At 41.0% G+C, this 27,952-nt stretch overlaps 2 protein-coding genes across 14 annotated transcripts; one reads left to right on the top strand and one right to left on the bottom strand.

Moving 5' to 3' along the window:
* Nucleotides 1-155: 155 nt before the first annotated feature.
* Nucleotides 156-11,800, bottom strand: CBX3 (chromobox 3). Of its 4 annotated transcripts, none has more exons than XM_048070328.2 (6): nucleotides 11,537-11,800; nucleotides 9,499-9,549; nucleotides 5,496-5,638; nucleotides 3,928-4,093; nucleotides 2,438-2,532; nucleotides 156-799 (listed from the first exon to the last, which is right to left on the bottom strand). In XM_048070328.2, exons 2-6 carry the CDS (start codon nucleotides 9,520-9,522, stop codon nucleotides 673-675), a joined length of 555 nt encoding a protein of 184 aa, XP_047926285.1. In that variant the 5' UTR covers nucleotides 9,523-9,549; nucleotides 11,537-11,800; the 3' UTR covers nucleotides 156-672. The 4 variants fall into 4 exon arrangements, with proteins under 4 accessions (XP_047926285.1, XP_066847950.1, XP_047926286.1 ...); XM_066991849.1 differs by lacking the exon at nucleotides 11,537-11,800 and adding an exon at nucleotides 10,921-11,040; XM_048070329.2 differs by lacking the exon at nucleotides 9,499-9,549 and having other exon boundaries at nucleotides 11,537-11,787.
* Nucleotides 11,115-26,966, top strand: HNRNPA2B1 (heterogeneous nuclear ribonucleoprotein A2/B1). 10 transcript variants are annotated; one of them, XR_007165686.2, is made up of 12 exons: nucleotides 11,115-11,348; nucleotides 15,863-15,973; nucleotides 16,790-16,936; nucleotides 18,427-18,637; nucleotides 18,954-19,055; nucleotides 19,146-19,235; nucleotides 19,796-19,858; nucleotides 20,342-20,461; nucleotides 20,718-20,840; nucleotides 21,566-21,648; nucleotides 22,970-23,100; nucleotides 23,946-26,966. XR_007165686.2 is itself a non-coding variant. In XM_048070327.2 (12 exons), exons 2-11 carry the CDS (start codon nucleotides 13,386-13,388, stop codon nucleotides 21,625-21,627), a joined length of 1,047 nt encoding a protein of 348 aa, XP_047926284.1. In that variant the 5' UTR covers nucleotides 12,340-12,595; nucleotides 13,378-13,385; the 3' UTR covers nucleotides 21,628-21,648; nucleotides 21,801-22,285. The 10 variants fall into 10 exon arrangements, 9 of the variants coding, with proteins under 9 accessions (XP_047926279.1, XP_047926280.1, XP_047926281.1 ...); XM_048070327.2 differs by lacking the exons at nucleotides 11,115-11,348; nucleotides 22,970-23,100; nucleotides 23,946-26,966 and adding exons at nucleotides 12,340-12,595; nucleotides 13,378-13,403; nucleotides 21,801-22,285; XM_048070325.2 differs by lacking the exons at nucleotides 11,115-11,348; nucleotides 22,970-23,100; nucleotides 23,946-26,966 and adding exons at nucleotides 12,341-12,471; nucleotides 13,378-13,403; nucleotides 21,801-22,285.
* The last annotated feature ends 986 nt before the right edge of the window (nucleotides 26,967-27,952 follow it).

Below are 27,952 nucleotides of genomic sequence, written 5' to 3'. Positions count from 1 at the left end.
AGTCTGGTATTGTACTTACAGAGTAGCAGTGGAGTAATATTAATCAATCTACCCCCAAAAACAACTTACAGTTAAATACATTACGAATTGAGAGCTTAACATATCAAAAGTTCAGAAATATCATACCGCTTCAAAAGAGTCACAGCCTATCAGTATAAAGGAAGAATATAAAACTATTTTATTGACCACTGTTCACCAGTATTTACAATAAAGTAAACAATATACAGTCTGATAACATTCAAATTACTACAAAGTTAGTTTTCACCTGGTCTTCTTGGGACCAAGTGATCCCAAATACTAAAAAGAATGATTCTACAGGTTTTAAGGGCTAGGTTTGGGTAAAGAAGATACATGCACATCAATAGTATAGAAGACTACAAAACATCTGTGAGCTTGTTTAGACATTCATTATGATTCCGTAATAACTATGGAAGTTTATGAATGTTTTATAAAAGCTTTTACCTAATATGGAGGAAGTAGTAGTATCAAATGCTCTCTCATGATAAATGAAACAAGTTGCAGAAAGCTTTTATTTACTTGCTGTTGATGCAAAACACACTACTTCAAAAAAATATCAAATTTGAATCCTGTTAGAATGTATGTTTCTCACATTGCTAATAAATCAAATTTCAGGTTTTAATATTCATATATATAAAAAAGCAATGCAAACAATTATTGTGCTTCATCTTCTGGGCATGAATGCCAAGTTAGTCGCTCTTCATAAAAAGCGATTACGATCTGAGGACACTTCACGTTAGCTTCTTTGGCCAGCACCAGATCTGCCTCATCAGAGTCTTTCCTGATGTAGAAGAGAGGGGGATTTAAGAAAATGCATAATTATTAATTCAGTAACTTATTTTCATACCAGGGTGCTTTAAATTATTTTAACAACAATGGGTTTCAGGAAGCATACATATTCATAGAAACTTAGCAGCTCTTTACGCATCATAAAATTCTGAAGAGTATTGGCTAGAAATCAGTTTTCAGTATTTCTTTCACAACAGCTATCAATAATCTCCATGCTAATGGCGAGATTTCATAGCCATATCTTCTTCCCCTTCTCATGTTCTCCTATTTTAAGGAAAGTGCTGTTCAAAGGCAACCATTCATACTGTTACCAATTGCAGTACGTAATGAAGTAAGTAAAACCTTGCTAATTTTACTTTTAAAGCATAATCAAAACTTCAAATTCAAAGTGAAACTTTTAACACACAATAGCATCAGTCTTAAGAGGTGCTATTTACATCCAAATTGTATTAAATGTTTATGCAAGTAACTTGCTGCATTTTATACTGCTATTCCTGCTGCTGTCTTGGGGTAACAAAAAAAACATTCCAATCTGACATGCTTCAGGCTCCTTTTTAAAGTGTATGCTGATTTTACAAATCAGCTTTGTGCTTACGTACTTACATCTACACTCGTTGCTTACAATCAGTTATGGAAAAACTAACCAATTGCAAGTGGACTAGACAAAAATATGCTCCTTTTTAATGTTTTCTTTTGCGCTTTATTCTGCCAACTATCCCTACAGAAATTTGAAGTCATGATCCACATTTTCCAACTCTGAGTTCCACATACTAAAGAGAATTTGAACAGTCAGAAGGGAAGCAGAATCTTCCCATGCACTGATCTTCAACAGTCCAGGTACACTGTATGACAAACCGATTCTCTGGAAACCACTCAGTTTGACACCATTCAAAAAACCATGTCTTTCTCAAAGGCTGTTGAAAACCATCATTCTTATCACCCCTACCACCTTAAGAAATCTGCCCCCCAGCAAATGCTAATTCAATCTCTTCTATTCTCAACACTGGAAAAAAAAATTACCCTACTTATTCACTGCAGAAAGACAAGTCTTCTGCCAACACACTAGCTAATGGCACTGTTTTCCCCCTACCCTCCCAACACCACGAACTCCCCCCATCACTTTTCCCCTGTTATAGGCCCATAATGGCAAACTCCTCCTTCACATTGTTTCTTCATCACAATTTCAGCTTCCTCCACTAGTTGCTTCCAACTTTCTATCCGGATGATTGCATGCAGAACAGTAGGCACTATGTTTGATTCAAAGGTTGGCTATCCAGCAGCTAGATTCTGCTTATGTAAAAGCGGAGTTCGGCCTGCCATTCCCTCAGCAAGAACACTACCGAGATCCATCTTTTCCATACAAATACCATTTTCCCCATATTTTATCTGAATTTCCCTTTCAAATTTCTATTTCTGTAAAACTGAACCAAGAGAACCTAAAGCCATTTTGGTTCTGGAAGAAAGGGGGAATAAGTACTGAGTGATTGCACAAGTTTTGTTTTTTTCTAAGAACACAAGGTTAATAAGCAGACCACCAGCATCTGCCTGCTGAAATGAAGTTTTTTCACCAGCTAAGTGCAACTGCCTGCCCTCCTGTAATACAGACCCGAACTATGGATGGAAGACTTACCATTTCATGAGGAACATAAGCTCTCCGCTGCTATCCGTAGCCCCAATTATCCGCTCAGGATCAAGACCCCTCGCAAACCCTCTTGGCTTATCAACCTATTGAGCAAGTTAGAAGATCATTATCTACTTCAAGATAAAATTGTATTTTGGCTTTAGAGCTAGATACATGCATTTGTCTGCATGCGTAACAGAACAAAACAAAATACAGCCTTACATAATTACAAAAGCTATGATTACATATAATAATTGCCTGAAGATGACATTTTTTTTTTCCTCATGACTGGTCTTCAGATCAAATCGTTCAGATGCAGAGCAAGAATAAAGGAATTCTACATCAATGTTTCTAGCAGTTATTTCTGAACGCTCAATAGATGAAACAAGCAATCTAAAATCCTTATAGTAGACAAAAAGACAAGGATGGCTATGAAAAGCAACAAAACGAGCAAAGCCAAAATGCAGTCCTGGCAGCGGGAAGAACCTATCCCTTTCAGCAGAACAACAGACTTGGGGATTTAGCTTGGCTTAAGCCAACTGTGCAACTGCACCCACAGGGAATACCTCAACTCCTCTTGGCTCACTGAGATCACACCAGTGCTGCAGAATATTACAACTGTTTCCTTTATTATTTCCTCTAGTTTCACAACATCCTTTTTCAGTGACCACTACTGCACCAGGTCAAGCCACACAACTGACTTTAAATACTCCAAATAATATTTTGTTTTCTGTACGTCAGTATTCCTTCTGATGCCTTTGAACACCACCCATTTTTGACAGCACACATCCAACAGCTGTCTTCAGTAAACCACTGCCATTGCCAACCAGCTTCAATTCAAATTTCTACAGTTTGAAAGCTTAGAGAGGAAAATGGGAACTACTAAACACACTTTAATACGTGCATTATTTTGCACTTACTAGCACTAAACTTACCATGTTCATTCATTCAAACTGTAGGCGAAACCCAAACCTTTACATGTAAAGGTAGATTTTCTTCAGTCACCCTTTCTACACTTTCTCCACCATCAAGTCCAGCATAATCTAAATAATTGCCTGGTCTTCACATTTTGCCATCTTCCCACTTACCCATTTAATCATGTGCTTAATCATACAAAAGCCAGAACAGAACTTCACCTTGTTGCATTCATGAGCACTTTGCTCCAATACAAACTGACCCACTTCCCACTGTTTGTCAGTAACTCTCAACCAGTCTTACTTTTAATTATTCAACAAGCATCAGGGGACAACGTCAAAACTTCTGGTCATATAGAGGAATGTCAAGTACTCATCTTTTACCCACTATTTTGACAGTCTCATTGACCACTATGTATCATTACAATTTCCAACAACTGTTCCAGATACTGTGCAATTTTCACAGTTTTAAACCCACGTTTGTTTCCAATTCTCCAAGTCATGATAGAATTTTGAGGGCAAGGGATTGGATAGATAGGAAGAGACACAGGAGAAACAAAGCTTAGCGCACAAACATATACTTACAGAATCACGTTTTTTCTTTGATTTACTATCATCAGATTCACTATCTGACAAAGATTTCCTTTTGGCACCATCTGTTTTTTCTTTACCAGCTTTCTGAGAGTTCAGAAAAGCTTCAATTAACTCTGGACAATCTAAGTTTTCTTCAGGTTCCCACGTGTTGTCAGCACTGAAACATACACACATTTATATAAAACTAGGAAAAGAAGAAAAACATAAAGCTAGCCACATGGCTCACCTTAAGCAAGTCATTTTTTTCTCATTACGTAAGTCATCTTTCTTAAACCTAAGGATGCCTCTCTCATCATCTTTCACAACCTTCACATATGCAACATTCGATGACTGAAAGAAGTAAGCTCTGCTAGTGTGAAGAATATTGTTCAACTCTTCTTAAGGTACAGAATAAGCAGCTCTGTTAAGTCCTTTGATCTTGGCGGGAGCTCAGACATTCAACTCTCGACCTACCCATTGAATTAAACTGACTCCCCTCCTGGCTCCCCTAAAGACTGTCCCTTCTATGTACCAGAAATGCTCTCAAAAGCAGTCTCTGAGCACTGAGCTTAACTGTATCTCCCTTCTTTGCTTGACTACAGAGAGTAAAGCTCCAGGTCTAGGGCTGGCTATTGCAAATGCTCCAGTCAGCATGTACTCCATTAAATAATTGTTTAAGTTGCCCATGAACATTTCCTACAACAATTAAGCACTTCACCAGAAATCCTCATGTATAAATACTGACACAGTACTACAGCACAAACAAGGTATCAACACATTGTTTTCAGTTACTAAAACATATTTTTACAACTTTAAACCAGACCCCTGCATACTAAACACACTGCTGTTTATGCAGTCATCTTTGCACAGATTTCAGGTGACAGAATTGCAGAAAGTTGCAATGCAACTGCTTTGCGAGACACACAACAATAAGGTAGCTGCACATGTAACTACTTATGTTCAAAAGCTAGGTTATATGAACATTCGGTGCATCCCCTTTTTTCAGCTGGTAAAGCACAGTTGTGCTTATACAAGGTCTGGGAGAGAGACTGACAGGTACCTTTTGGGTATGTCTAATTAAGGCAACCATGACAGAGAATTCCTTTTCTAAATTCATCTAATTCAAGAGAAGTTCAAAAAAGTAAACAATAAGCAAAATATCTGCCTTGAATGCACTACTTCAGAGCTGCCTACAGTTTGAATCCCTGCAAAATTTATTTCTCAGAAATAACATTCGTTCCATCCCATGTATAAGTGTACCTATATTATGACAACTGTCAGTCTAGCTTACCTTGATAGATATTGACACAAGCTAAATCAAAGAACAATGGCAAAAGAATGATCACCGAAGACTTAGTAGGAACCTTGGAGCATTTTTACGAAGCATGAACACTAGGCTAGATATCGTCTATTTTATTTTCATACTTGACTGCCCCACTTGAATACGTTTATGGATGCCCTCCCCTTTCCACTCTTTAAAACGCATCCCCCACCATCCAACCCCCCATCCACGCAGCTATTTCAAACAGATGGTTAGTATTTAGCATTGTATCAGAAAAAAATACTGTGGAATGCCTTACTCTGTAAAGCCTTTCCATTTCAAGTAGTATTCCACCTTTCCATTCACAACACGTCTGTCCAGGACTTTCTCCACAACAAATTCTTCAGGCTCCGCCTCTTCAACTTTTTTACCTTTGCCATTTTGTTTCTTTCCCATTTTGTGCTACAAAAGAAATTCAGATTGCCATTATTCATTCTCCCGCTTTACACAGTTACTTCACTGGCCAAATCCAACTTTGGTCAACAAACAGCAAGGAGTGGTGTACTTATTCACACTATAGCCAGAAGCTCAGACTCCTTTCACGTTAGTGCATGAGGTCGGGTAACCTGAGCAAGACATGTTAATATTTTGGGTTTTCTTCAGTCACTTAACAAGATACCCAACACTTAACAACAGTTTTTATAAAGGTGAAATATTTTTGTCCGTACAATCAGTGCCTCCACTCCCCTTATAAATTTCATTCCCAGTGCTACATGCTCGAAATTTTATAAAGCTTCTGTAAGTTAACTCTACGCCTGTGAAAGGGCAGAGGGCAAGAAACAGCGTAAGGCAGAGTAAAGAAAAGTAATAAGGGAATTGTGAAAATGCATAAAACAGAAAGGGGATGCTACTCAAAAAAAAAAGTGGTTACTACGTTTTCCAAAAAAGGAGAAGCTGATGGGAGCAAAGTTTATGATGTAGTGCTACTATAAACAAAGTATTCAATAATGAGTGATAATTATTGAACAGGGTGCATGCTCCAGGATGCATGCTAGGAGCATTCAACTACTGCAGTCCCTTCTCATTCTTAGCCACGCACCGATGTAACTTACATTCAGGTGTCACAAAGGTGCCAAACTTTAAGACAGCTACACTTAAAGTACAGCACTTAACATGTAAATGAAGTTTTGCTAACTTTTAAGTGTTTTAAGTTTACATTTGACACTTTAAATAATATTCTTCAAGTTCTTAAAATAAATATTACATCCACATCATCCTCAAGGCATTCCCAGTTTAATAAGGCACAATTTAATAGTTATAGAAGGACACATTTCAGAATTTCCTTGTTTGCAGTCTCGAAAAGGTTGGAACAGGTCTGTAACCTTGTCATATCACATTTCTGGAGCATTAACAGACCAAGAACAGTTTGGTTGCCATTTTGGATTGCTCCTTATAGGGAAATTGTTAAAATGGCAGCCAGAAATTAACGGGAAAATTATTAAGCTCCAAAAAACTATACAGTCATGCAGCACCCTAAATGAGAACTACTTCCTCACTAATGCACTTCCTACATATCAGAAACAAACAAGCAAAAATCATGGATCACTGATGTTTATGGCATTTTTCTAGCCTTCTCTAGAATTAACGTGGGTTAGTTTGCGAATACTGTGAAGCAATTTTGAAACTAATTTTTAGACTTTGCAGAATTTTGTCTTGATGTGGTGAAAGGCAGAAAAAAAATATCGGTTAGGCGCAAAGAAAACTGTCTTCTTTTTGCAAACTGAAGAAGCTGATTCTGTCTTTCCAAAGCCTACTCTTTGTGCTCTTCCTTTTTTTGTAATCAATTTTTCCTCTCCCTCCCCAAAATACCTTTACTCTGGTTAGCAACCCATAAACTGAAGGTGCAAACAACGAAGTAAGGCAAGGAAAAGGTTCGAGTTTCCCTTTCAAACAGCAATTTTCTGTATACAACTTGTGTGACGCTTGTTTTGATTTGGGAGTATAGAAGGGATTATTTAAAACAGAGCATGTACTTCCAATTAGATTTTAACTGCCTGCATACTCCAGGTGTATTTTGGAACACGGTATTCATGTCTGAGAAGCGTCAACTCAACCACACTGGCTTTTTTTTTTTTGCCTGCACATGAAAAAAGAACGCAAGACCAAAATTAAGTAAAAACATGAATATGCCCAACTCACCTAAGAAGGCTGCTTATTTTAAGAAATTAAAGTATTAAAAAGAGAAATGGGTAGAGATGAGGAAAACAGCAACAAAAAAAAAAGGCAGGAAAAAAAGTGACACAGACTCACTATAGCATGGTATTATCATACTAAATACTGGCAATGAAGCAAGCAGGCTACAGGTAGAACATCTCAATCTGTGTTCCCTGTTGGACTGAATTTCTCTAATTCAGCGGAAGACCATTTTCTAATATTGTTTTCAGCTTCACTCATTCTTGTCACTTAAATGGTTTGGACCTCTGTATGAAAGTAACCTCTTTATTTCTGAAAATTTTAAAGACTTTAAGTATCTGTATAACCTTCCATAGAAGAAAATGAACATTACGGGATCTGCTTTTTTTTTTTTTTCCTTGAAGTTCAGTAAGCAAAAGCAACGTCAAGGGTACGTTGCTTTTTGTTTTATATATTAGGGGTTTAATTACATCTTCTGAACAGCACTACTTTCCAAACTCTTCTTGAGCCTTTCCAACCTAGTAAATAATATCTAACTGCAGTGCCTGGAGAAATATTGAACGTTCATTAAAGAACTCTAAGTTCTGAGATTATACAAGCCCATGCAAATCTCAGCTTACAGGTGAGTGCAGCAGCTGACTCAAAAGGTAGAAATGTCCAATAGAGCCCCGAAAAGTCCCTTCTTTAGGGTGACCTGTTTTGAGAGTTAACTTGGGCATTTAACCACTGGATACTCATCTGTGGCGCATTTCCCACTCTGCATTCAGAAGCTACGTGTGCCAGATACAGATGTTCCTCAGTGGATAATCGCTCTTTCTCTGAGGGGCAATATTAGAACGCTGACATGACATTGTGGTGAAGTGTTTCAAGATACAAGAGGTAACAAAATCAGAATTACAGTTCCAGAGCTGAGCTATCCCCTAATATATGTAGGTTTCGCATAAACTACAAAATGAAGCAGAATTAGTTACGGTTCCCATGGGAACCATAACTGATTTTCCTGACCTGTGCAGCAAAACCCTGAACAACATCAAAATATTAAAAATACTGCATTCACAGACTCTTCCCCATCCCTGAGGCACCTCCTCCCTGGGCTGGCTAACCACTACACTTCCTCAAATTAGGGAAAAGCGGGCTATCAATTACTGACATAAAGTTCAGACATTCATCTTGATGAAATCCTTACAGCTGTTTTTTATCATATCATGTAAAGCAAGCACCGCGCTGCACTGTGAAGCCATGAGTTGATGCAAGTTTTTAACGTGCCTCAATCTGGGTCAATTAGCAACCATTTTAGGAAATTTAAGAACCGGCCTTTTGAGCGCATTGAAAGTCAGTTGTTCTGCCACCCAAATGGTGACTTGTGTATATGCATTCTTCCTTAGCTCCCTGCCTCAAGCAACCTTGGATGCATCTCATGCTCTATTTTTTCAGTTCTTTCACACACGTGTATCTATGCATATATATAAAATAACTAAATTAAATGGCAATTAAATCAACTTCTGCAACCAACTGCCCTTAAAAGTTCATATTTTAACATCAAGCAAAGCTTTACAGGACTTGAGATCCACGAATGCATCATTAAAATGGTCCAGGAGGGGTTTGCATCTGATAATCTCTGCTCCTATGAAATTCAAAGAAACTGTTATTTGTTAACAATCATTTTAGAGGGCATCTTAACTAAACCACATCATTTCCCAATAGTTATTTTTCTTCTGTAAGGACTGCCTTTTCTCAGACAATTAGTTTTTCCTGAATAAACTAGAAGAAATTAAACAAATACATTACTCTTGTTTCATTTTTACATATACGATAAATTACATGGTATCCTGAAAGGAGGCTAAAAAAATCCTTAGTGTTTTCTACTGTAGGACACGTGAAATTGTGCAGAGCCTTTTTTTTTTTTTTTGGTCTTTTTCCCAATGCACCTCTGCAGAAATGGCAGATTTGTTAAAGCCAAAGAAAATGTCCTTTCTAGTAGCCTTACTTTCTGGATCTGAATTTTTGGTCAGAACAATGCTGGGGAGGGGAGATGTGGATGTATCTTTTAAATGGAGATGCCAAGTTATAAGTTTGAAGAAAAATATGTTGATTAAATCCTTACATACTTTAGGTGTGCATGAACTTACCAATGTAGTTTTATTGGAGGCCATTTTTATTGCAGACTTGCAGAGCTTTTACTAGAAAAATGCATGACAATTAAAAGGAAGTTTACATTACTCAAAGAAAGGCATCCCAATACAAGCATGGTCCTTGTTCCAACCCCCATGTATTCATTGCATATAACATTTCTAACACGGATTAAATCCAGAACAAAAAGTAGATTACTACTTTGTCCGGCATAACCCAGCAACACACTTTTACCTAGCCAGGATAACTGACACTTACAAAGTGGTACATATGGTTGAAAAAAGGCTTTTCCCAAGGCCTACTAAGGCACAGAGATGTTTCTAGGGAAAAGGGGGAGGACCATCAGGGATGCTTATTTCCTTAAACCCAATGGAACAAGAGTTCAGATTCTAGCAGTTAATTAAAACACATACTGGGATGTGTTAACTGTGAATCTGGCGGGGAGCAGCTACACATCTGCAGTGTAACAGAGTCACCCATCACTCTTACGTGGTAGTGAGTCCTGATGAGCAAGTATTTATCTTAATGCAACTGTAACGTTGCCTTCTGATTCTCAGGATTGCAAGAATTCAGGTCCTACGCCAAAATTAGCTCAGCTAAGGTGTACAGATTTCACCTGGGCAGATTTAACCTGTGTCGACCACAATCCATCCCCTTTTCCACGACATTTCTCATTACCGGCCACCTCTTTCAGCGTGCATTACCCCTGCCCCACTGCCAACTATTAAACTTAAGAATTCCACATAAGCCAGGGCAAGGCAAAAGAGAGAAGTCCTCCGAGGCCAGCCAAGCCCCCCGGGCTCCCCAATCCCGCCCCGTTCTCCTCCGGCAGGCCCGGGGGCGGTGGGAGCAGGGCCCTCCGGGGGCCCCGGCGCAGCGGGGCTCGCCTCGTCCGCGTTTGAAAGGAAGGAGAGAAGGGGGGGGGGGGGGGGAGGGAAGGGGAAGAGCCAACAGCGCTAACGGATAGGAAAATAAATAAATAATAACGATTAAAAAAAAAAGGGAAATAGTGTGTGTGTGGGGGGTGCTGCACCCCGGGGGCCCCCCCACCCCACCGCACCCCACCCCGCCACGTTTCCCCCGGCCGGAGGCTGCTGGCGGAGGCCGGGCTGCGGAGGCCGCCCCTCGGCGCTGGCGGGCTCCGGCTTTGTCTGCCCGGCGCCCCCCTTCCTTCCTCCTCCTCCTCCTCCTCGTCCCCCCCCCCCCCCCTCCTTCCTGCCTCCCCCGCGGCACAGCCCGCGGGGCCGCCCCCCTGCCTCCCCCTCCCCGAGGCCTGCCGCGGATCCCGCCGAAAGGGAAAAAAAATATACATATATAAAAATAAATATCAAATAAAAAAAAGGGGGGGGGGGAGGGGGGAAAGCGGGGTGCCGGCCCCGAGGCGGGGGGGAGGGGAAGGGGGGGAGCTGAAGGATACAGACTTCAATGGTGCTCGGCCGCGCCGCTCCCCCGTCTCCTCGCGGCTCTCGCCCTGCGCGCACTGAGCGGCGGCGGCGGCAGCGACATCCGAGGGGGCTGGGGCGGGGGGCGGGGGGAAGGCGGGGGGGGGGAAGGGAGGGCGGCAGCGGCAACCCAGCAGCACAGGAGGAGGAGGAGGAGGAGGAGGAGGGGAGCGGCGGCGCAGGGCGGGCGCGGCGGCGGTCGGGGCTGGGCTGGGCGAGCAGTGCGCGCCGGCGGCTGACGGGGCAGAGCGCACGCCGCCGCCTCCGCGCCAGCTGCGAGCTCCTACCGTCGTCGCCGCCGGCACAGGAGGGGGGCCAAGACGTCTCTCCAACGGGGGGCGAGCGCAGGACCGCGCCAGGCGTCCAAAAGAAGGAAGATGCCTCGCGGCGACAGGGAGAGCGACTGGGTGAGCGGCGCGGGGCGGCCGCCGCCATTTTGGCCGGCGCCGTGAGGGAGGCGAGGAGGGCGGCGGGGCCCTGAGGAGCGGCCCGGGGGGCACCGGCGGCGGCTGCCGGGGGTCTGTTGGCTGAGGGAGGAGGAGGAGGAGGACGAGGAGGAAGCGGGGGGCGGCCGCAGCGCCGTGCCGGCACTCACCCTTTGTCGCGGGGCGCGTGGAGAGGCAGGGAGGGAGGCAGGGAGGGGAGGGAGCGGCCCGGCGGCGCGGTGCGCCCCCCCGCAGCGCTCTCCGGGGCCGGTACCGCTTCTTCCCGCCCGGCCGCGAGGGGAAGGGGCCGCGCTGCCGGCACTGGGGGGGTAAAACAGCGTGATAGCCCCCTGCGGCTAATTATAGCCCCCCGCCCTGAGGTGCAGCGCTTCGGTAATTTCCGGAGGGGGGGGGGGGACGCGGTGCCGAGCCGGTTCGGAGCCGCTCGGGCGCGTCTCGCGGGTCCCTTCCGCCGTCGGAAATTGCCGAGCGGGCTGCGCGGTCTACGGGCGCTGCGGCGTTTTCTCTCCGGAAATTGCCGAGCGGCCGTCTGGCCCGCTTCGGAGAGTTCCGGAAATTGCCGAAGCGAGGCGAATGGTCTCCCGGCCGCGCTTCGGCTCTTTCCGGCGGGTGCCGAAGCGGATGAGCTCGGCGGCGACGGCTCCTTCGGCTCATTCCGGAGAGGGTCATTCCCAGCGGAGCCGATGAGTTTTTATTACGTGATAAAAACACAGAGGGGCGTTACGCAGAAACACTGCCCCTTCGGATTTATCTAAGCTCCGGATCCGAGCTTTTTTTTTTTTTATTTATTTTTTTTTAAACCGAGCCATCGGAAGGCAGGAGGAGGAGGAGGAGGGCGCTAGCAGTGCGCGGAGCTCTATTTCAAATTACGTAACAGCTCGGGCGGCCATTTCTGACGGGTTGCGCGGCGCTCCCGGGCAGGAACGCCGACACCATGAAGAACATGGTACGTGGGCAGGGCGGCGAGCGGCTCCTCAGCAGGACGGCTCCTCAGGAGGGCACCGAGCGAACCTCCCCGGGCCGAGGGGGGGGCGCGGAGCGGAGCGGAGCTCCCGCCGCGCGGGGAGCGTTAGCGGCGAGGAAGGTTCTGGAAGCAGCCGTTGGTGCTGCCGCGCAGCCCTCAGGGGAGGAGGAGGCGGCGGTGGATCTGCGGGCGGGCGGCGGGCTCGGGAATTTGGCGGTGGCTCCCGGCCCGGCCGCGGGGGCTGGTCAGGGAGCGAGCGCTGCCGGGCCGCGGTGGCGCCGCTAAGAAATGGCGGCGCGAGGGGGAGGGGGAAAATGGCGGCGGGAGGCCGAGGGGGGGGGGGGGGGCTGCGGTGCTGGGGTGTTTGCGGGGCGGGGAGCGGCTGCTGCGGGCTCTCCCCCCCCATAGATCCGCAGCGGTGGGTTTCCCCGCCGCCCCAGGGGTTCAGCTGGGGTCGGCGTTTCCGCAGTCCCTCCCTTTTTCCCTGCTCGCCTTCCCAGCGCACCGCCGTGGCTGCGGGCGGCGGCAGCTGCCGGGCGCCATTTTGCTCGCCCCGCTGCGGGGCCCTGCCGGCCTGGGCGCCGCCACATGGCGGAGCCGCCGCCGGGGCTGCGGGGGGAGCCGGCCTGCGGGACCGCGGGGGTCTGCTCCCTGAAGGGGGGCAGCGGGGCTACTGCCTGGGCCGAAGAGAGGGGAGAGCCTTCCTGCTTAGGGCCTGCCGGCCTTTTGGCGGGCTTGGCCATTAGCTGTTGCGAGATCCCACCCACCTCTCGCCGTTAACCGTTTTGGTTACTCGAGCTCCCGACTCCGCAGAGCTCTGCGGACAGCTCGGCGTGTTTATGCATGCCTTACTACTACGTGAAATGCATCTTACTGCTCTGATGGTCAATTTTCCAGTTAAGGCTTCACGTTTTTCCAGTCCTGTGAAGCGTCGATTTAAGGCTACGAGAGAAGGTTTAACACAAACTCTAATGAAGATTCCAAGGAGTTCATAACATTTTCTCTTTCATTCTGTTCCTGCCACAGCATGTACTATGGAAACTTCTAAGGAGGTCTTTCTTCTAGCTTTTATACTGGGGGGTGTGGGAAATGGGTGGTAATGGGTTGTGGTGGTTTTTTTTTTTTTTTTTTTTTTTAACCAACTGAGTGCTTTCATCGAGATTCTGAGAGGGACTGGCTTAATTATGCTTTATATCAGGGATGTTACCGGTTCAGCGTAAATTTAGGATTATCAAAGATTGCTGGACCCTAGTGGGAGTTTAATCCCAGATTATAGTCAGAGTCTCCTAAAACTGATACGGTTAAGACAGTCCCTCTCCATTGAGCGGCTGTGCGTGTGTATGAGCGGAACAGCATGTTTAGGATATTGTCGCACAGAGATTCCATTTAAGAAGCAGTGAATTTCCTTTTTGCCATGTTCAGATGTGTGTGTTTAGATGTTGCTTCAGGTACAGCATGTGCTCTATGACAGATGTATGAATTCTTTGAAACTTCCCGGTGTTTTGCTACTCTGTTTAATGTTTATGAGTAATGCATGGTATATATTTGCCTTTTAAAAAGTGAGTGTAGTTGTTACAGCCATCTCAAAGATGGCATTACTTTTTGAAACTATTGAATTACTATTTTTAAAAGTAAGTCTAATATTTATTGGAAGAATCACTATGCCTTCTAAATTTGCCTGATTTTCACGTTTTTGTATCCTAGTTTTGTTATTAGACATAAAGGAATGACTTTATAGGGAAAAGTGTCTCCTGTGGGCCTAGGAAACTAGAAAGTAGTCCCTAATCTTTAAGCAGTTGTACTGGAGCAATTTAAAGAGAGGTTTTCTGGCACTTAGTTGTGGGTTTTTTGGCATTTAAGCAATCATTGCTTAAAATTTCTCTGCTAGTCTACTCAAATGAGGAATGATGGTGTGACTTAAGTCCGAGTGTGGTATGTAGCATGCTTTCCTTTATTCCATTTAGGAGATGATATGAAAGCATGGGATTCTTGCTTTAAAACTCAATTCGATCTAATTTTAGTCATCTGCACAGTGAGGAGATACTACTAGCTTCCTGTGTGTTTCTTAGAAGAAAAAATACTTGGAATCTGCTGTTGGATGTCGTGCTTTTAAGTGATACTGAAATCAAATTTTCTCAAATGCCATAGTTAATTGGAGGGGGAAAAAATAGATTTTATAACAGTTGAGTTCCGTGTCAGCTGGTAGTAGGCCAATAACAAAAACTGATCGGATGTTGTTGTCTCTAGTAATTGTGTTGTTCCACGTTACATGTTTTTACATCATGCCTACCTTTGACAACCTCAGAAACCATGTTGGTCTTCCTGTGGACTGGCTTAATGCTTTTGAAAGCATTTGTACACTGCACTTTTTTTTGCTTTCTAGATGTTACTTTAAAAAAAAAGGGAAATGTTCTTCATTTTTAGAGTGACCAACCAGTATGAAGCTGACATAATTAAACCTGGCAGGACAGTTGACTCTATCAAACAAGATGATGAAATTATTACGTTCTGTGAAAGGGGGTTAATATTCAGTGCTTTTTTTTTTTTAGTTTGGTATTTGACATGTGGACTAGTGAAATCTATGATACAGTGGTATTCTTGCTTACAGCGATGTGCTATCTTCTTAGGATAAGAATATTTTTTAGAGGGTTGGAAGGTTGACATTTTGTGTTACCATATTGCATACAAAATAGTAAACGTAATACCTTGTTATTGGTCTTGGGCTTTTTTAAATGACACAATTGTTTTGTAGATAGTTCTGCTGAATAAGTTCAATGAAAATTGCTCTGAAAAGTAATAGTCTTTTATTGAAAACATACTTTGTACCTAAAAGGGAAATGTGATGTTTCCACTTAGTTCTGATATCCCTGATGTTGAGAGGGGATGCGGTTAGCACTAACTCTGGTTCAGAATGCAAAATAAATTTTACAGGTGGTCTAGCTTCCTTCATTTTAATAATTAATGAGGGGATATGAATCAGTGACCCATTTGAGAACATATTTAGCCATATTTATTTATATTTGTTAATGCTTTGGTTAAATAGTATCCATGTGCAATAATTTGAGCCATAATGATTTTTAAAAATGAATGCTATCTGGAATAAAAAGAGGCAGTTCAAATGGATTTATGTTATTTCTAATGAGGACGCTTTGGTACTTTGGAGCGTTTTTTTCTCCAGTGGGGTTTTAAAAGGTGTCTGATACCGGTCTTTGAGAGGACTTTTCTCCTGGAAATATTTAAATTTGGCCCTTTGCTTTTAATATTTGGAGGGAGAGATGGGAAGAGAAGCACATTATTAAGATCTGTTTCATGAAGTTGGACCCAGAGAATTGTGTAAATTGCTTAATTTCTTGAATACTGGTAGAATGCTTTGAAGAGCCAAACCTAATTTTGAGAAATGTCTCTTAGTGAAAGTTTTTGACTTCTAAGAAAGTCTTACTTACTGTCTGATTATGCTGGTGCAGGGCAAGTATTGTAAATTATATTAATGTAATCATTTTTTCTGTGATAGAGGGAAAAGGAGCAGTTCCGCAAGCTGTTCATTGGCGGCTTAAGCTTTGAAACAACAGAGGAAAGCTTGAGGAATTACTACGAGCAATGGGGCAAGCTTACAGATTGCGTGGTAAGTTTGGCATATTAATGCACAACAATGACATGGAATGTGTAGAAATTGTAAAAATGGGGAGTTGTTTTTTGAACAACTTAACAAAGAGAGCGTGCAGTTTTCTTCAGTGTACATACAGTTGGTTCATACGTAACAGCGTATCAAAGCTTTGTGCAGGTTTCCTCTTGCAAAGTCTGCTGGTAAAATTAGCAAGCATTCACAATCTGTTTTTTGTAAAATCTCTCATCTTCAACCACTTGTTACAACTGTTCAAAATGCACTTCAAGCGATGACACTGAAGTTAATTAGGGAGTACACAGAGCATGATTGCATCTGCAACAGTGTGATCTGTAACCTTTGGTAGAAAGCTGATACCATGGTAAGCAGCCCCATGAACCTGGGGAAGGATGGCTTTCTGCAGCCTGGGATCTTCTGTATGTTTATTTCTTCTATTGCAGGAGTCGTTCCACTGAATTTGTTCAGGAAGCTGTAAATCCATATTTCATGAGCCAATTTTTAAGTGTGCTCTTCAGGGAGATTGAAAGAAATGCTTGATTTTAGAGAAAGCAAATATAAATCTAAACATGCATTGCTGCTATGGGGTTTTTGTTGGCAGAGTTTGAGTTACTGGTAGAGAATTAGCGATGTTCTGAATTTCTGTGATGCTAAGCAGCAGTGCTGCTTGTGTCCTTGATAGCTTGCTGCTTTATATGTAATTGTATTTTGAAACCAAGAAATACTCAAATTAGGTTTGTATGTTTTCTCCAAATATTGTTACTGTTAAGCTTCACATGAGACATGTAGATGTGGTTTAAACTTGTTCATTGTTTTTAGGTAATGAGGGATCCTGCAAGCAAAAGATCAAGGGGGTTTGGTTTTGTAACATTCTCCTCAATGGCTGAAGTTGATGCAGCCATGGCTGCAAGACCTCACACGATTGATGGAAGGGTGGTGGAGCCTAAGAGAGCTGTGGCTAGAGAGGTAAATACGGTTTTGAAAGCAGATATTTGTGCTTTGAGAAATGAACCTCTGTTTTGGTCAGATTAGGTACGCTTCATTCTTACTAGAAATTGTCTGGGCTTATATACTCTTGGTTAAAGGGTGTGGCTGGGGCACCGTTCCCACACTTTTGGTCTGTTAATTTACTATATTACATAAATCTCTATTATTATAGTAAATTCTTAGTTATTTTGGTTATGAATCATGTCTGCAAGGGATGCAACTGAGGCCTGGAAAGCATTGTTAGCTGAAACGTGTTGAATGTAATTATGCAAATTCCAAACCAACTCTTCTCTGGAATGGTTACTGTTACTACATCTCAAATTAATGAGCTCCTGTCAGTCTTCTGGGTATTTTTCAAAGGTGACTGAAGTGACCAAAAATAGAGAGCATAGTGCAGAAATTATTTATTTTTTCCTTCCCCAGGGGTAGTGTTCAAAATCAACCTAGGGACTACTCACGTTTTTGCTTCAGGCATATTTGGTTTTAAACTCCAGGCTATAAGTTAGGTGGGTGCACGGGAAAGCAGCATAGCATACCTGTAGGCTTTTCAGCTGGGTTACTGGGGCACAGAGATACTTCAGGAGCAAGTACAGATTCTAGGTGACTTCTGTTCGCTGCCTTGTCAGAGCTCTGGGAGGATTTAACCAGTTCACGCATAATATTGGAACCATTTTTTTAATGTGTTTGGATTGATGAACTGGAATTGAATGAAGTGCCCCATAGGTCAGGGAAAATGGAAACAACCAGAACCGTTACTATTAGCGATTCCAGTTTTCTTTACATTCCCTGAAGAATGCAGGGTTAATTAGTATTTGGGAAATCATAATTAAAGCAGTGTATGTACATACTGTTCATACGCATAAAGCTGTTAACAAGCTTGAGGGCTGTCATACTTACCTACTGCAGTGGCTTGAACATCATGCTCAAAACAAAACCTTTTTTTCCTTTTTAATTCTATTGTTTTTTAAAGGAATGTGAGGAGTTGTGTATTTCTATTTTGAAGAGGCTAAAGAGCATGACTGTACTTGCTGTAGTTGAAGCTTTGTTGAGATGCGGAATGTGGGCTTCACTGCTGATGGAGAGGTGGACAGAGGAATCTGATGCACTTCTGTTTTAAGTAAACTAGAGCACGATTTTTAATTTTACGTTAGTGGATACCTTCAGTTCTTTCGAGCAGTTGGTCGCACATTTTTCTCTCAGTCTACTTAAAGGCTTTTTATTTACCTTTAGGCATTTAATAGCACTTGAACGTGTGTCTTCATCAGGGTGTTTAAAACTTCCATGCAGGTTGGGGGAGTAAAAGCATTGCCTTCCACCCTACAAAGAGGTTTTAGGGACATACACTGTAAGAGAGCTACCTCAGTGTCTGAAAGTTTTAGTTTATTAGTATTGCATGCGTGAAATCCTGGCAAAATAGCAGTTGAAAAAATGGCCTTTCTTTGTGGTAATTTGGAACATTTTTGTAACAGGAATCTGGAAAACCTGGTGCTCATGTCACTGTGAAAAAACTATTTGTTGGTGGTATTAAAGAGGACACCGAAGAGCACCACCTTCGTGACTACTTTGAGGAATATGGAAAAATTGACACTATTGAAATCATTACTGACAGACAGTCTGGTAAAAAGAGAGGGTTTGGATTTGTTACATTTGATGACCATGATCCTGTGGATAAAATCGTATGTGAGTAATCTTCATGTCACTGTTCCATCTGATAATACTAACGTTTACAGTCACGGTAATTGTGTGAAGCTAAGTTTTTAAGTGCATGAATATTTGCCGTGTCATAGCTCTCCTGAGTTGCGTGGGAACACGTATTTTAAATAATTAGTGGATTCTTTGTTTAAATATATTTTTGGTATTCAGGGGTTTTAAAACAATTAGATGAAAAGTGTATGGATTAATTTGGAAATTACTTCGTTTTTGGTAGTTGGCGATTCTTGTTTGTTTCCAGATGAGTACTTCAGTGCTCATCGTATTTTATTTCTTGTGGTTACAGTGCAGAAGTATCACACCATCAATGGCCATAATGCAGAAGTAAGGAAAGCTCTCTCTAGACAGGAAATGCAGGAAGTTCAGAACTCTAGGAGTGGGAGAGGAGGTATGTGCAAGTAATGCTTAGTGCTTTATAGTTCATTTTTGTGTTCGCTTCCTGTGATTTCACTGCATTAAAACTGTCAACTGTTAATAGGGAACTTTGGTTTTGGTGATGCACGTGGAGGTGGTGGCAACTTTGGTCCGGGGCCTGGCAGCAATTTCAGAGGGGGAGCCGGTAAGACAGGCATGTTTGTAGCACTTTTTTTCTCATTTACACCATCCTTCAGGTTTCGGGTAACTTTGTAAGCTACTTCTGTTTACTTTAAATGCAGCTATAACTGCTGAAGTGTTTTGTTTTTTTTTAATTTTTATTTTTTTAAATAACTTGCAGACCTCTTGCATAGTATGCAAATTGACTATGTGGCTATTGATGTAACTCAAGCGATCTAATTTTTAAAGAATTTTATTAAATGCCAAAATTAACGTAAACTCAATGATTCTGCTAAGGAATTTAGAGACTTCTTGTCTGTAATCATATGCAGCACTCATGAGCTTTATGGTGGAGGGGTTCTTTCTTGAACACGGAAATGATGTGAAAGCTAACTGGGTGTATACTATGTCCAAAATGAACTCAGTACTTTACAAATGCAAGAGGTAAAGGAAAGATTAGATGAGGTGTTTCACATGCATTTTTCTAAACCAAGTGCTTGTGAGATTTGGTTCTTAAGGTCATAGGGGTTGGATAACAAAAGAATTCACTTAAATTCACCTGTACCAAATGATCTTTTTTTCTTCCTCCAATAGATGGATATGGGAGTGGCCGTGGATTTGGTGATGGGTATAATGGATATGGTGGAGGACCTGGAGGTTAGTTTACTTCTGTTGTGGGGTTTTGTTTTTGCTTTTTTTTTTTTTTCAATTTTACTCTTTTTCTTCATTCTGAAATGCTTATACATTCACTTACTATTCATATAAAACTTACTTCAATTGCCAAAGCTATTTTGTTGGCTTTAAGAAGCACACCTAGTTGTTGGCTCACACTATAACCATATGGTTTGCCATATAAAGGTGCATCTAGATGACTATGTATGCCCTTTTCTTTAGAATGGCAGCATTTCGTAAATTGTCTGGAAAAAAGAGATTCAAGTCTCTTCATTGATGCTTTTAGGCAGTCTGACTAGCGGGCTTTATTCACAATTCAGTTAGGGTGGGAGTTGGATATGTGCCTTCATAAAACTACTACCACCCTTTTCTTCCTCTGTAGACTTGTAAACAGAAACATATCCTCCATTTAGAGTTGGGTTGCCTTCTACACTGAAAAGTTTATTTTAAAGGATTGTATTGTCATAGGTGGCAACTTCGGTGGCAGTCCTGGTTACGGAGGAGGAAGAGGAGGATACGGTGGAGGAGGACCTGGATATGGCAACCAGGGTGGGGGCTATGGAGGTGGTTATGACAACTATGGAGGAGGTAACCTACTGGCTTGAAAGGATAGAGTGTTTCAGTTGTAAATCAGTGCAAGTCGCTTGAGATTTGGGAGGTGTGTGGGTGGGGTTAGCAAGAACAACTTTCCAAACAGTTTAAAAAAAAAAAAAAGCAGCTAATTTCATATGCTGCTGGAATCATTGTATGATCTTGTGTTTTATTTAAATGTATAATAATGAGATAATTCCATGCGTGTTTTAGCTTATCTGGGCATTTCTACTCTCTTGTGTTGATAATGCAGGCAATTACGGAAGTGGAAACTACAATGATTTTGGAAACTACAACCAGCAGCCATCCAATTACGGTCCAATGAAGAGTGGAAATTTTGGTGGCAGCAGGAACATGGGGGGACCATATGGTGGAGGTATTGTTTATGTCCTGACCTGCCTTCAAGCCAAACAGAGTGGGCAAGCTCTGGCTCTTTGGGGAGGTGGGAGGGAAGATTGATGGGTAAAAATAGCTAGATTCTTCAACAACAAACAGATGCACAATACCTGTGTTTGTTCTGTGTAGTATGTGAGATGGCTACAATTTTTTTATTGTTCTTTGGAGTGTAAAGCATGTACTGGGGAAAACGCATCCCTCTCCCTCCCCCCCCAACTATTACAACATGTCTTACAGATACCGATCTGTAAAGATCTGTAGGAAAACTTTCTTTGCTTTCATTGCATACTCTTCATGGTCTACTCTATACTCCAGTTAATGTCCACCAAACTTCCTGAGATTTTTCCCATTTCCCTTTTGTTTTAGTGCCACTTCTTTTCTGACACTTCCTGCTTTCAGTTGTCTAAATGTTATTTAATATGGTGTATAAAGCCTGTGAAATGGAAACTGAAAGACGAAACCCTTTCTTGGTCTCAAGACAGTATAGGGCATCAAATTACATGTGGCCCTGCTGAATCTTCTAAGATTACAGCATGTGGCAGTTTTTTGGTGTTAGTAAGATGCAGACAGTGAAATGTTAAAATCTGTGTTGGATATCTCTGGAAGTAAATTGGATGCTAGTCTCGATAGAGTGATCAGAAGCATTTTTGATTTGAGAAGTGTACAGATGTAACTCTTCTGTTGCTTGTTTTCCTGTAATTGCAGGAAACTATGGTCCAGGGGGCAGTGGAGGAAGTGGTGGATATGGAGGGAGGAGCCGTTATTGAGCTTCTGCAAGCTTGCCATGGGTAAGTATGTTTTTAAGTGCTAAAATTGCAGTGATTCGTGAGAGTAGCTGCAGGAGTTAAAAGCTTTTTAGGATATTATCTTTCCTTTAAAAAATGGTTAGATGAATAATTTCATAACCTATTTTTTTTACTCTTTACTTCTGTTGAAACAGGCTTCACTGTATAAATAGGAGAGGATGAGAGCCCAGAGGTAACAGAACAGCTTCAGGTTATCGAAATAACAATGTTAAGGAAACACTTATCTCAGTCATGCATAAATATGCAGTGATATGGCAGAAGACACCAGAGCAGATGCAGAGAGCCATTTTGTGAATGGATTTGGATTATTTAATAACATTACCTTACTGTGGAGGAAGGATTGTAAAAATGCCTTTGAGACAGTTTCTTAGCTTTTTAATTGTTGTTTCTTTCTAGTGGTCTTTGTAAGTGTAGAAGCATTCCTTTGATAATGTTAAATTTGTAAGTTTCAGGTGACATGTGAAACCTTTTTTAAGATTTTTCTCAAAGTTTTGAAAAGCTATTAGCCAGGATCATGGTGTAATAAGACATAACGTTTTCCTTTTAAAAATTTAAGTGCGTGTGTAGAGTTAAGAAGCTGTTGTACATTTATGATTTAATAAAATAATTCTAAAGGAAATATTGTGTAATTTTAGATTTTTTTTTAATATTGTAAAATAAGGCAAGGAGTGGGTAGTATAAGGTCCCACAAATAATATAAAGCTATTGTTGTACATGTAAAATTAAATGCTGGTCAGAAAAAAAGTATGTTGTCTGTAAATGATCAGATTTAAATATCTAGATAACTTAAGGGATATCTCTGCAAGGAGAAACACGTTTTTAGATCTTTTAGATGCTGCTTCTTCAATGGCAAGGAAAGGAAATATCCCCAGCGAGGTACTCTTCCAGGGACACAGGTCTAGTACAAGAGAACTCTTGAAAACGTCACTAAGTTCAGCCAGTCTTAAAAAGCTGCGCTGTATTTCTGCAAAGCTTTAACTACGGTAGTGTTATAAGGATGCCAACGAAGGCTGAGGGTGTAGAGCAAACTAGTTCTAAGCATCAGTTAAACTTCTTTAGGTAAGATCTTATTTACTTTTTCCTTTCTTAATGTTCCAAAAATGAGAAACTAATTTTATATGACAGTATTCTTTCAGTATAGTGATTATCATTATGTAGTTTAACATAGCAATAAATTTGAGTTAACGATTACCAACTGAAAAGAAATTTGTGAATCCTGTTTTTCTTGTATTATTAAATTTTTTACAAACAAATTTTTGTTAATTTCAGCTACTTAACATATTTTTTTCCTACTGGAATCTAGCTATGATATGAACCCTGGACAAGCATAGACTGCTGCCACTGTACTCTGCTACAGTTGAACAAATGAGACCTGCAAGTGTCCATTAGTAAAGCTTTGCAAGGGTTCCATCCCTGGTGTTGGTAGTTAAAATGGTAGGTCACAAGTTAATTAAATCATACAACTTTATTTTTGCATCCTGCAACATTTTATTTTTCTTGGGAGTCTATGCATTATGGTGGTTGCAAGGTAATGCAATGAAGGTAGCTCTGTGCTGTTGAAAATGAACTATGTTGTTATGTGTCTTGTCTACTGCAATCTGTTTTATATAACACATTTCATCCTGAAGGTTCCCAAGTAACTTTAGACTGTTTACGTGTAAGGAAAAAAATTGCACCACAGAATACATCTGCCTCTGTGAAGGAATGTGTCGTCCATTCTTATAGCAACTGCATAAGCAGTTCTTTAGGAGGGGAAGTGAAAACTTCAAATGAAACTGCAGGTGGTATTTTATGAGTGTATAATGTAATTACTTAATCTGGAATTTGGCTAGAATGATGAGGTTTCCACCATTTTTTATAGTTCTTGCAGCTAATAAACCTTAGTGCCAAATTCAGTCAGCCTTACTCGCAATTGCATTCAATGTTTGCTCCTCAAATTAATGAAAACTCACCAACTAATGAGTTATTCAGAGTATGGGTGGCATACTCTACTAGATCTGTTTTTTAAATTAAAATCAACAAAACCCACCAAGAAAAAACAACAACAACAACAAAAAAATGCCCACACCCTAACTTCAAAGTTCCATTGCCTTTGACAGGCTACTACCTACTGAAGAACGTGGACTCAGCTAACAAAAGTCCTGTTCCTTTTGTGTTAGACACACCAGTGAACTGCTTATTACTTTTTTTTAAAAAAATGGCTGAAGTTCCCCTATTGGTAATTTGGTTTAGACATATGTGATAAACATCTTCAGATACACTTTTTTTTTCTTTGGCAGGAAGGTGCCATGCTGCAGGTAACTAATGAAGAAGTGGTCAACCACAGAAACGCTTCAAGAAATAAGAAATTCTGTATCATCAGAAAATAGTTGTTTTTGCTGCCTTCATTAAAAAACCTAGAGGTTAAATGAATACTGATAAAATATCACAATTAGTACAGCTCCCTGTAATGCTGGGTTTTTTAAATGATAGTAATAATTGTCTTGTAAACCTTTCGAATAAAATCCAGATTCGGTAGGAGAAACAAATTACTAATGTTAAAAATAGCAAACATTCTGTGAGTTGAAGGTTTAACTACATATTTTTATAACTTTCATAGCTTTAAAATAAAGTATTTTTATACCAAAATAGTTCTAGTGTAATGCTTAATAAAACTTAGTGTGTGTCTAACATTAAATAATGTTCATGTGCAGCTTTTAGACCTTCCATGATTTGAAACACGCCATTTTGAGGTGGGTTTAAAAACCACGTTAACTTGGCAAGTGTATGCACAGAACTTGTACCTCTGAACACAGGCACCTGTTCTCTGTTGGGAGAAACAGTGCTACACATGAAACATGCTGATTATTTTTTGCTTTTGGACAAAATTGCTTTAAAATAGCTATGTTTTTTATCATTTTTTTAAAATATCTCCTCCTTTCCTGTTAATGAAACTAACCACAAGACAGTTCATCAAAATGTGTTAGGACAATAACTTTATCCTTCTTACCTATAAAGAGCTTTTAGCATCAATAGTGAAAGACGGAATGGAAAAAAGAGTTCCTGCTGTACCAGAACTGTATTACTGATAGCGGCATCTTCTGAAAAAAACAAGCATGAGCTTGGGAGAGCTCCGGTTGGGAATGTATTGCTTAAATAATTTATTCTAAACTTGAAATGTATATGCTTAATATTAGTAAAACCGTGATGTCTTTAACCTTCTTTATATAACTCAGACGTACTACTTAATGATTCAAAAATATTTTTTTTGTATGTTTTTTAAGTTGAAATTTGAAATATTTGCATAGGTGACCAGTGGGCTGCAACGGAAGCAGAAAATGAAGACATTCAAAATCTGCTTTATTTTGCTCTTTCCAGCAGAATGAGTTGACCAGCTGATTAGGAATTTGCCTTCTTTCCTGGAACTTAGATGCTAGTTAATGGAAGTTTTCTTTACAGTTGACAAGTCCACATTCAGATCACATAACTGAAAAAGTACTTCAAAGGGGAATATTCTTTGTTTGATGTGTATGCTTTTTCAATAGCTTTGCAACAAGGTTCCAAAGTTCCTTAATTATGTATGTTACATTTTCCATGTGAATGTTTTAATTTCCATCTACTGGGAATGGGCATTATCTCTAGGGGGTAGTAGCATGCAAAAACTAAGTTACTGGATGTCTGAAGTCTTGAAAGCTTGGAGCATTTGAGTAAGTTTCCTGTTGTCTTACTGTTAAACTTCTTTGATTTCTTTTTCTTGGTGCATAACAGTTAAAGCAAATGAAAATTGGTGTTTTGCTGATGAGTTCAGTGAGACGTGTCATCATTGAGTCAACCTAATACAGCTAGCATTTCTGAATAAAAACTGAATTGGTCAATTACTGCTCCTTAATTTTTAGATAATGTGTGTTTTTTCTTTTTTAATTTACGTCCCTCTATGGACTCACCTTTACTTTGAAAATGGAAAGTAATGTTGCTGTTTGGTATGTTGAAATACTTGAAGAAAATCAGGTTGTCAGTTGTAGCAACAGCTTGCCAAAGCAAACCTTTGCCACAAATAAGTTGAACGTGCAAGATAATATAACTTGTTGGTAACCATTGTTGGGGTGGGGGGGTTGATAAAAATGCAACATTACGTGATTGAAGCACGCTGGACTTGCATGTATAAAAAGTGATGGTGAAAAGAGGTTAATATTGGTTAATTCCAGCCATGCAGACTTTGTGATCTCAGTTATTTACAATGAAAACTGAATTTCATTCACAGTCCCTGCTACTTGAGTTTTAAGTGTTGTGTTGAAAATTGTTTAGAAAATGTGAGAAATTTTTCTTGATGCTGTAAAATTAGTAGGGATGGAACTCCGTCGTGTGTAGGGAAGAACACATTCTTTTAGTCTTGATTAACATACATCTTTTCTGGGGGATGAAATCATATTACTGGGGGCTGGGGGAGGGGTTGTGAAACCAAACCCCCAAAAACACACGTGAATTTTGAAGAGTGCCGTCAGCTGAGTTCATTTTTACAACTTGACCACATTAGGGAAAGAGGATGATTAGCAGGGAACATAATGAAGCAGTACATTCATTCTCTGTTACCTCAGTGTTTTGATTCGGTTTCAAAGCAGAATGCATGAGGCAAGTGAAATCCTTTAAGTGTTATTTTCTTTTTTTCCTTCTTTCTCTTGAAGGAGATGTCAGGTTCTCTTCTCATTCATACAGTGACACTGGTAGAAATGCAAGGAGCTTCCCTGGGACCCCCCTCATGTCCTGTTGACCTGTTTTGCCAGAAGCCACACTGTCCCTTTTAACAGTTGTCCTCTTGCTTAGTAGCTAGGAGTGCCCATTTGCATTGCAGCAGGAGTTTGTGTTCACAGAGGTTATTCAAATCTATGTAACCAAGAACTAGTTGATTTATCAGCAAAAATGAACAGTTGAAAGTGACTTGTCTGACACTGCTATGAACATACTGGGTCAGTAGTGACTGGGGACTGTGTAGTTCACAAACATACTGTGTGACCTCCCATGCTGCTACCTTGTGTGAATAGGGTGACTTGTGGATAAGTTCTTTTAAAATTGCTCTTCTGCTGAAGTTTTCACAGATGCGTTTTTTTTCTTCTCCTTCGCTTGCTCGCTCTTGGTCAGTATCTAGACATTCTTGTATGAAAATGAGTGGCCGATACATTTGATGGATTTCCCATAGCTATACTACATCACTGAAGTTGCAGTGTGTTTACAAGGTATACTACAGTAATCGAAGGCTTCACACGGTTGTGTGTCGTCTTGGTCTTTGATTTATCTACAATAAATAGTTTTCTCATTACAAAGCAGTGCTGTGTGTCGTGTTGCCTCATTTATAGACCTCTACATACTCTGTCCTCAAGATTCTTGATACGGAAAACAAAGGAAGGCTCTGAGATAGGTCGTGTGTACTTTGGAACAAGTACCAAACTTTTCAAACTGACGAGCTGATATCGATGCATTGTCCTCTTTTTCCTCTCTGAAGTTTTTAACTCCTGTTTACCACACCTAAAACTAGATTGTAAGCTCTTTTGCAGAAATGGTCTTAATTTGTAAGATTCATCTTCTGTTTAAAAAAAAGGTTTATTGACTAAAACAAAGATGTGAAGCTAAAGCTGCACTTTGTTGCAGTACTGCTAGCAGTCTTTCAACGTGTGTGCAATGTTGGAGCAGTAGGCTGTGTCCTGTGAGGGACTGTTTGCAGTATTCCTCTGTGTAACTGTTCAGCCTGAGGTTTCATAACGCTGAGGGCATTGCATTCTAATAAAGTACTAAGCTTGTGTTGTTTTTTCTCTGACAAATACTCTGTAGTGCCTGTAAGTGTTGCTACCAGCAGTAATGCAGAAAGTCATGTTTTTCCCACCATCTACTGTTTTTCTCTGTATTCTGATCTGACCTTTTCTAACTTTACTGCTTTTCATGATTAATTTAACAAAAAATTTTTAGCACTCAAGGATTATGGAGACTGCTTTACCATGGGAATGGTTTTAAAGAAACTCCCATGCTAGCGACAGGTCAGTTGCAGAAAGGTAAGATACTCAGAGATGTATTGGCAGCTTTTAAGTGAAATTAATGGCAGCTTGCTACTTGGAAGGAAGAAAAAAAAAAGCTTGTTCTGAATTCTGCCTATAATTTTGTCTTTTCTGGGGGGTAGGTACCTGAAGGTTTGGGAAAATTTAGTAGTACAGCCAGAGGTAATGTTGAAGGTATCATCAGCATTGTTACAACTTGCAGTCCACTCAGTAATGCACTTGAGAGCTTTTGTAGGGGTAGCATTGCTAGCTGAGTTCTCAGA

This window comes from Anser cygnoides, chromosome 2, assembly GCF_040182565.1.
Source record: "Anser cygnoides isolate HZ-2024a breed goose chromosome 2, Taihu_goose_T2T_genome, whole genome shotgun sequence".
Lineage (NCBI taxonomy): Eukaryota > Metazoa > Chordata > Aves > Anseriformes > Anatidae > Anser > Anser cygnoides.
The sequence above is the reverse complement of the archived record's forward strand: the minus strand, read 5'-3'. Positions and strand labels throughout refer to the sequence as shown.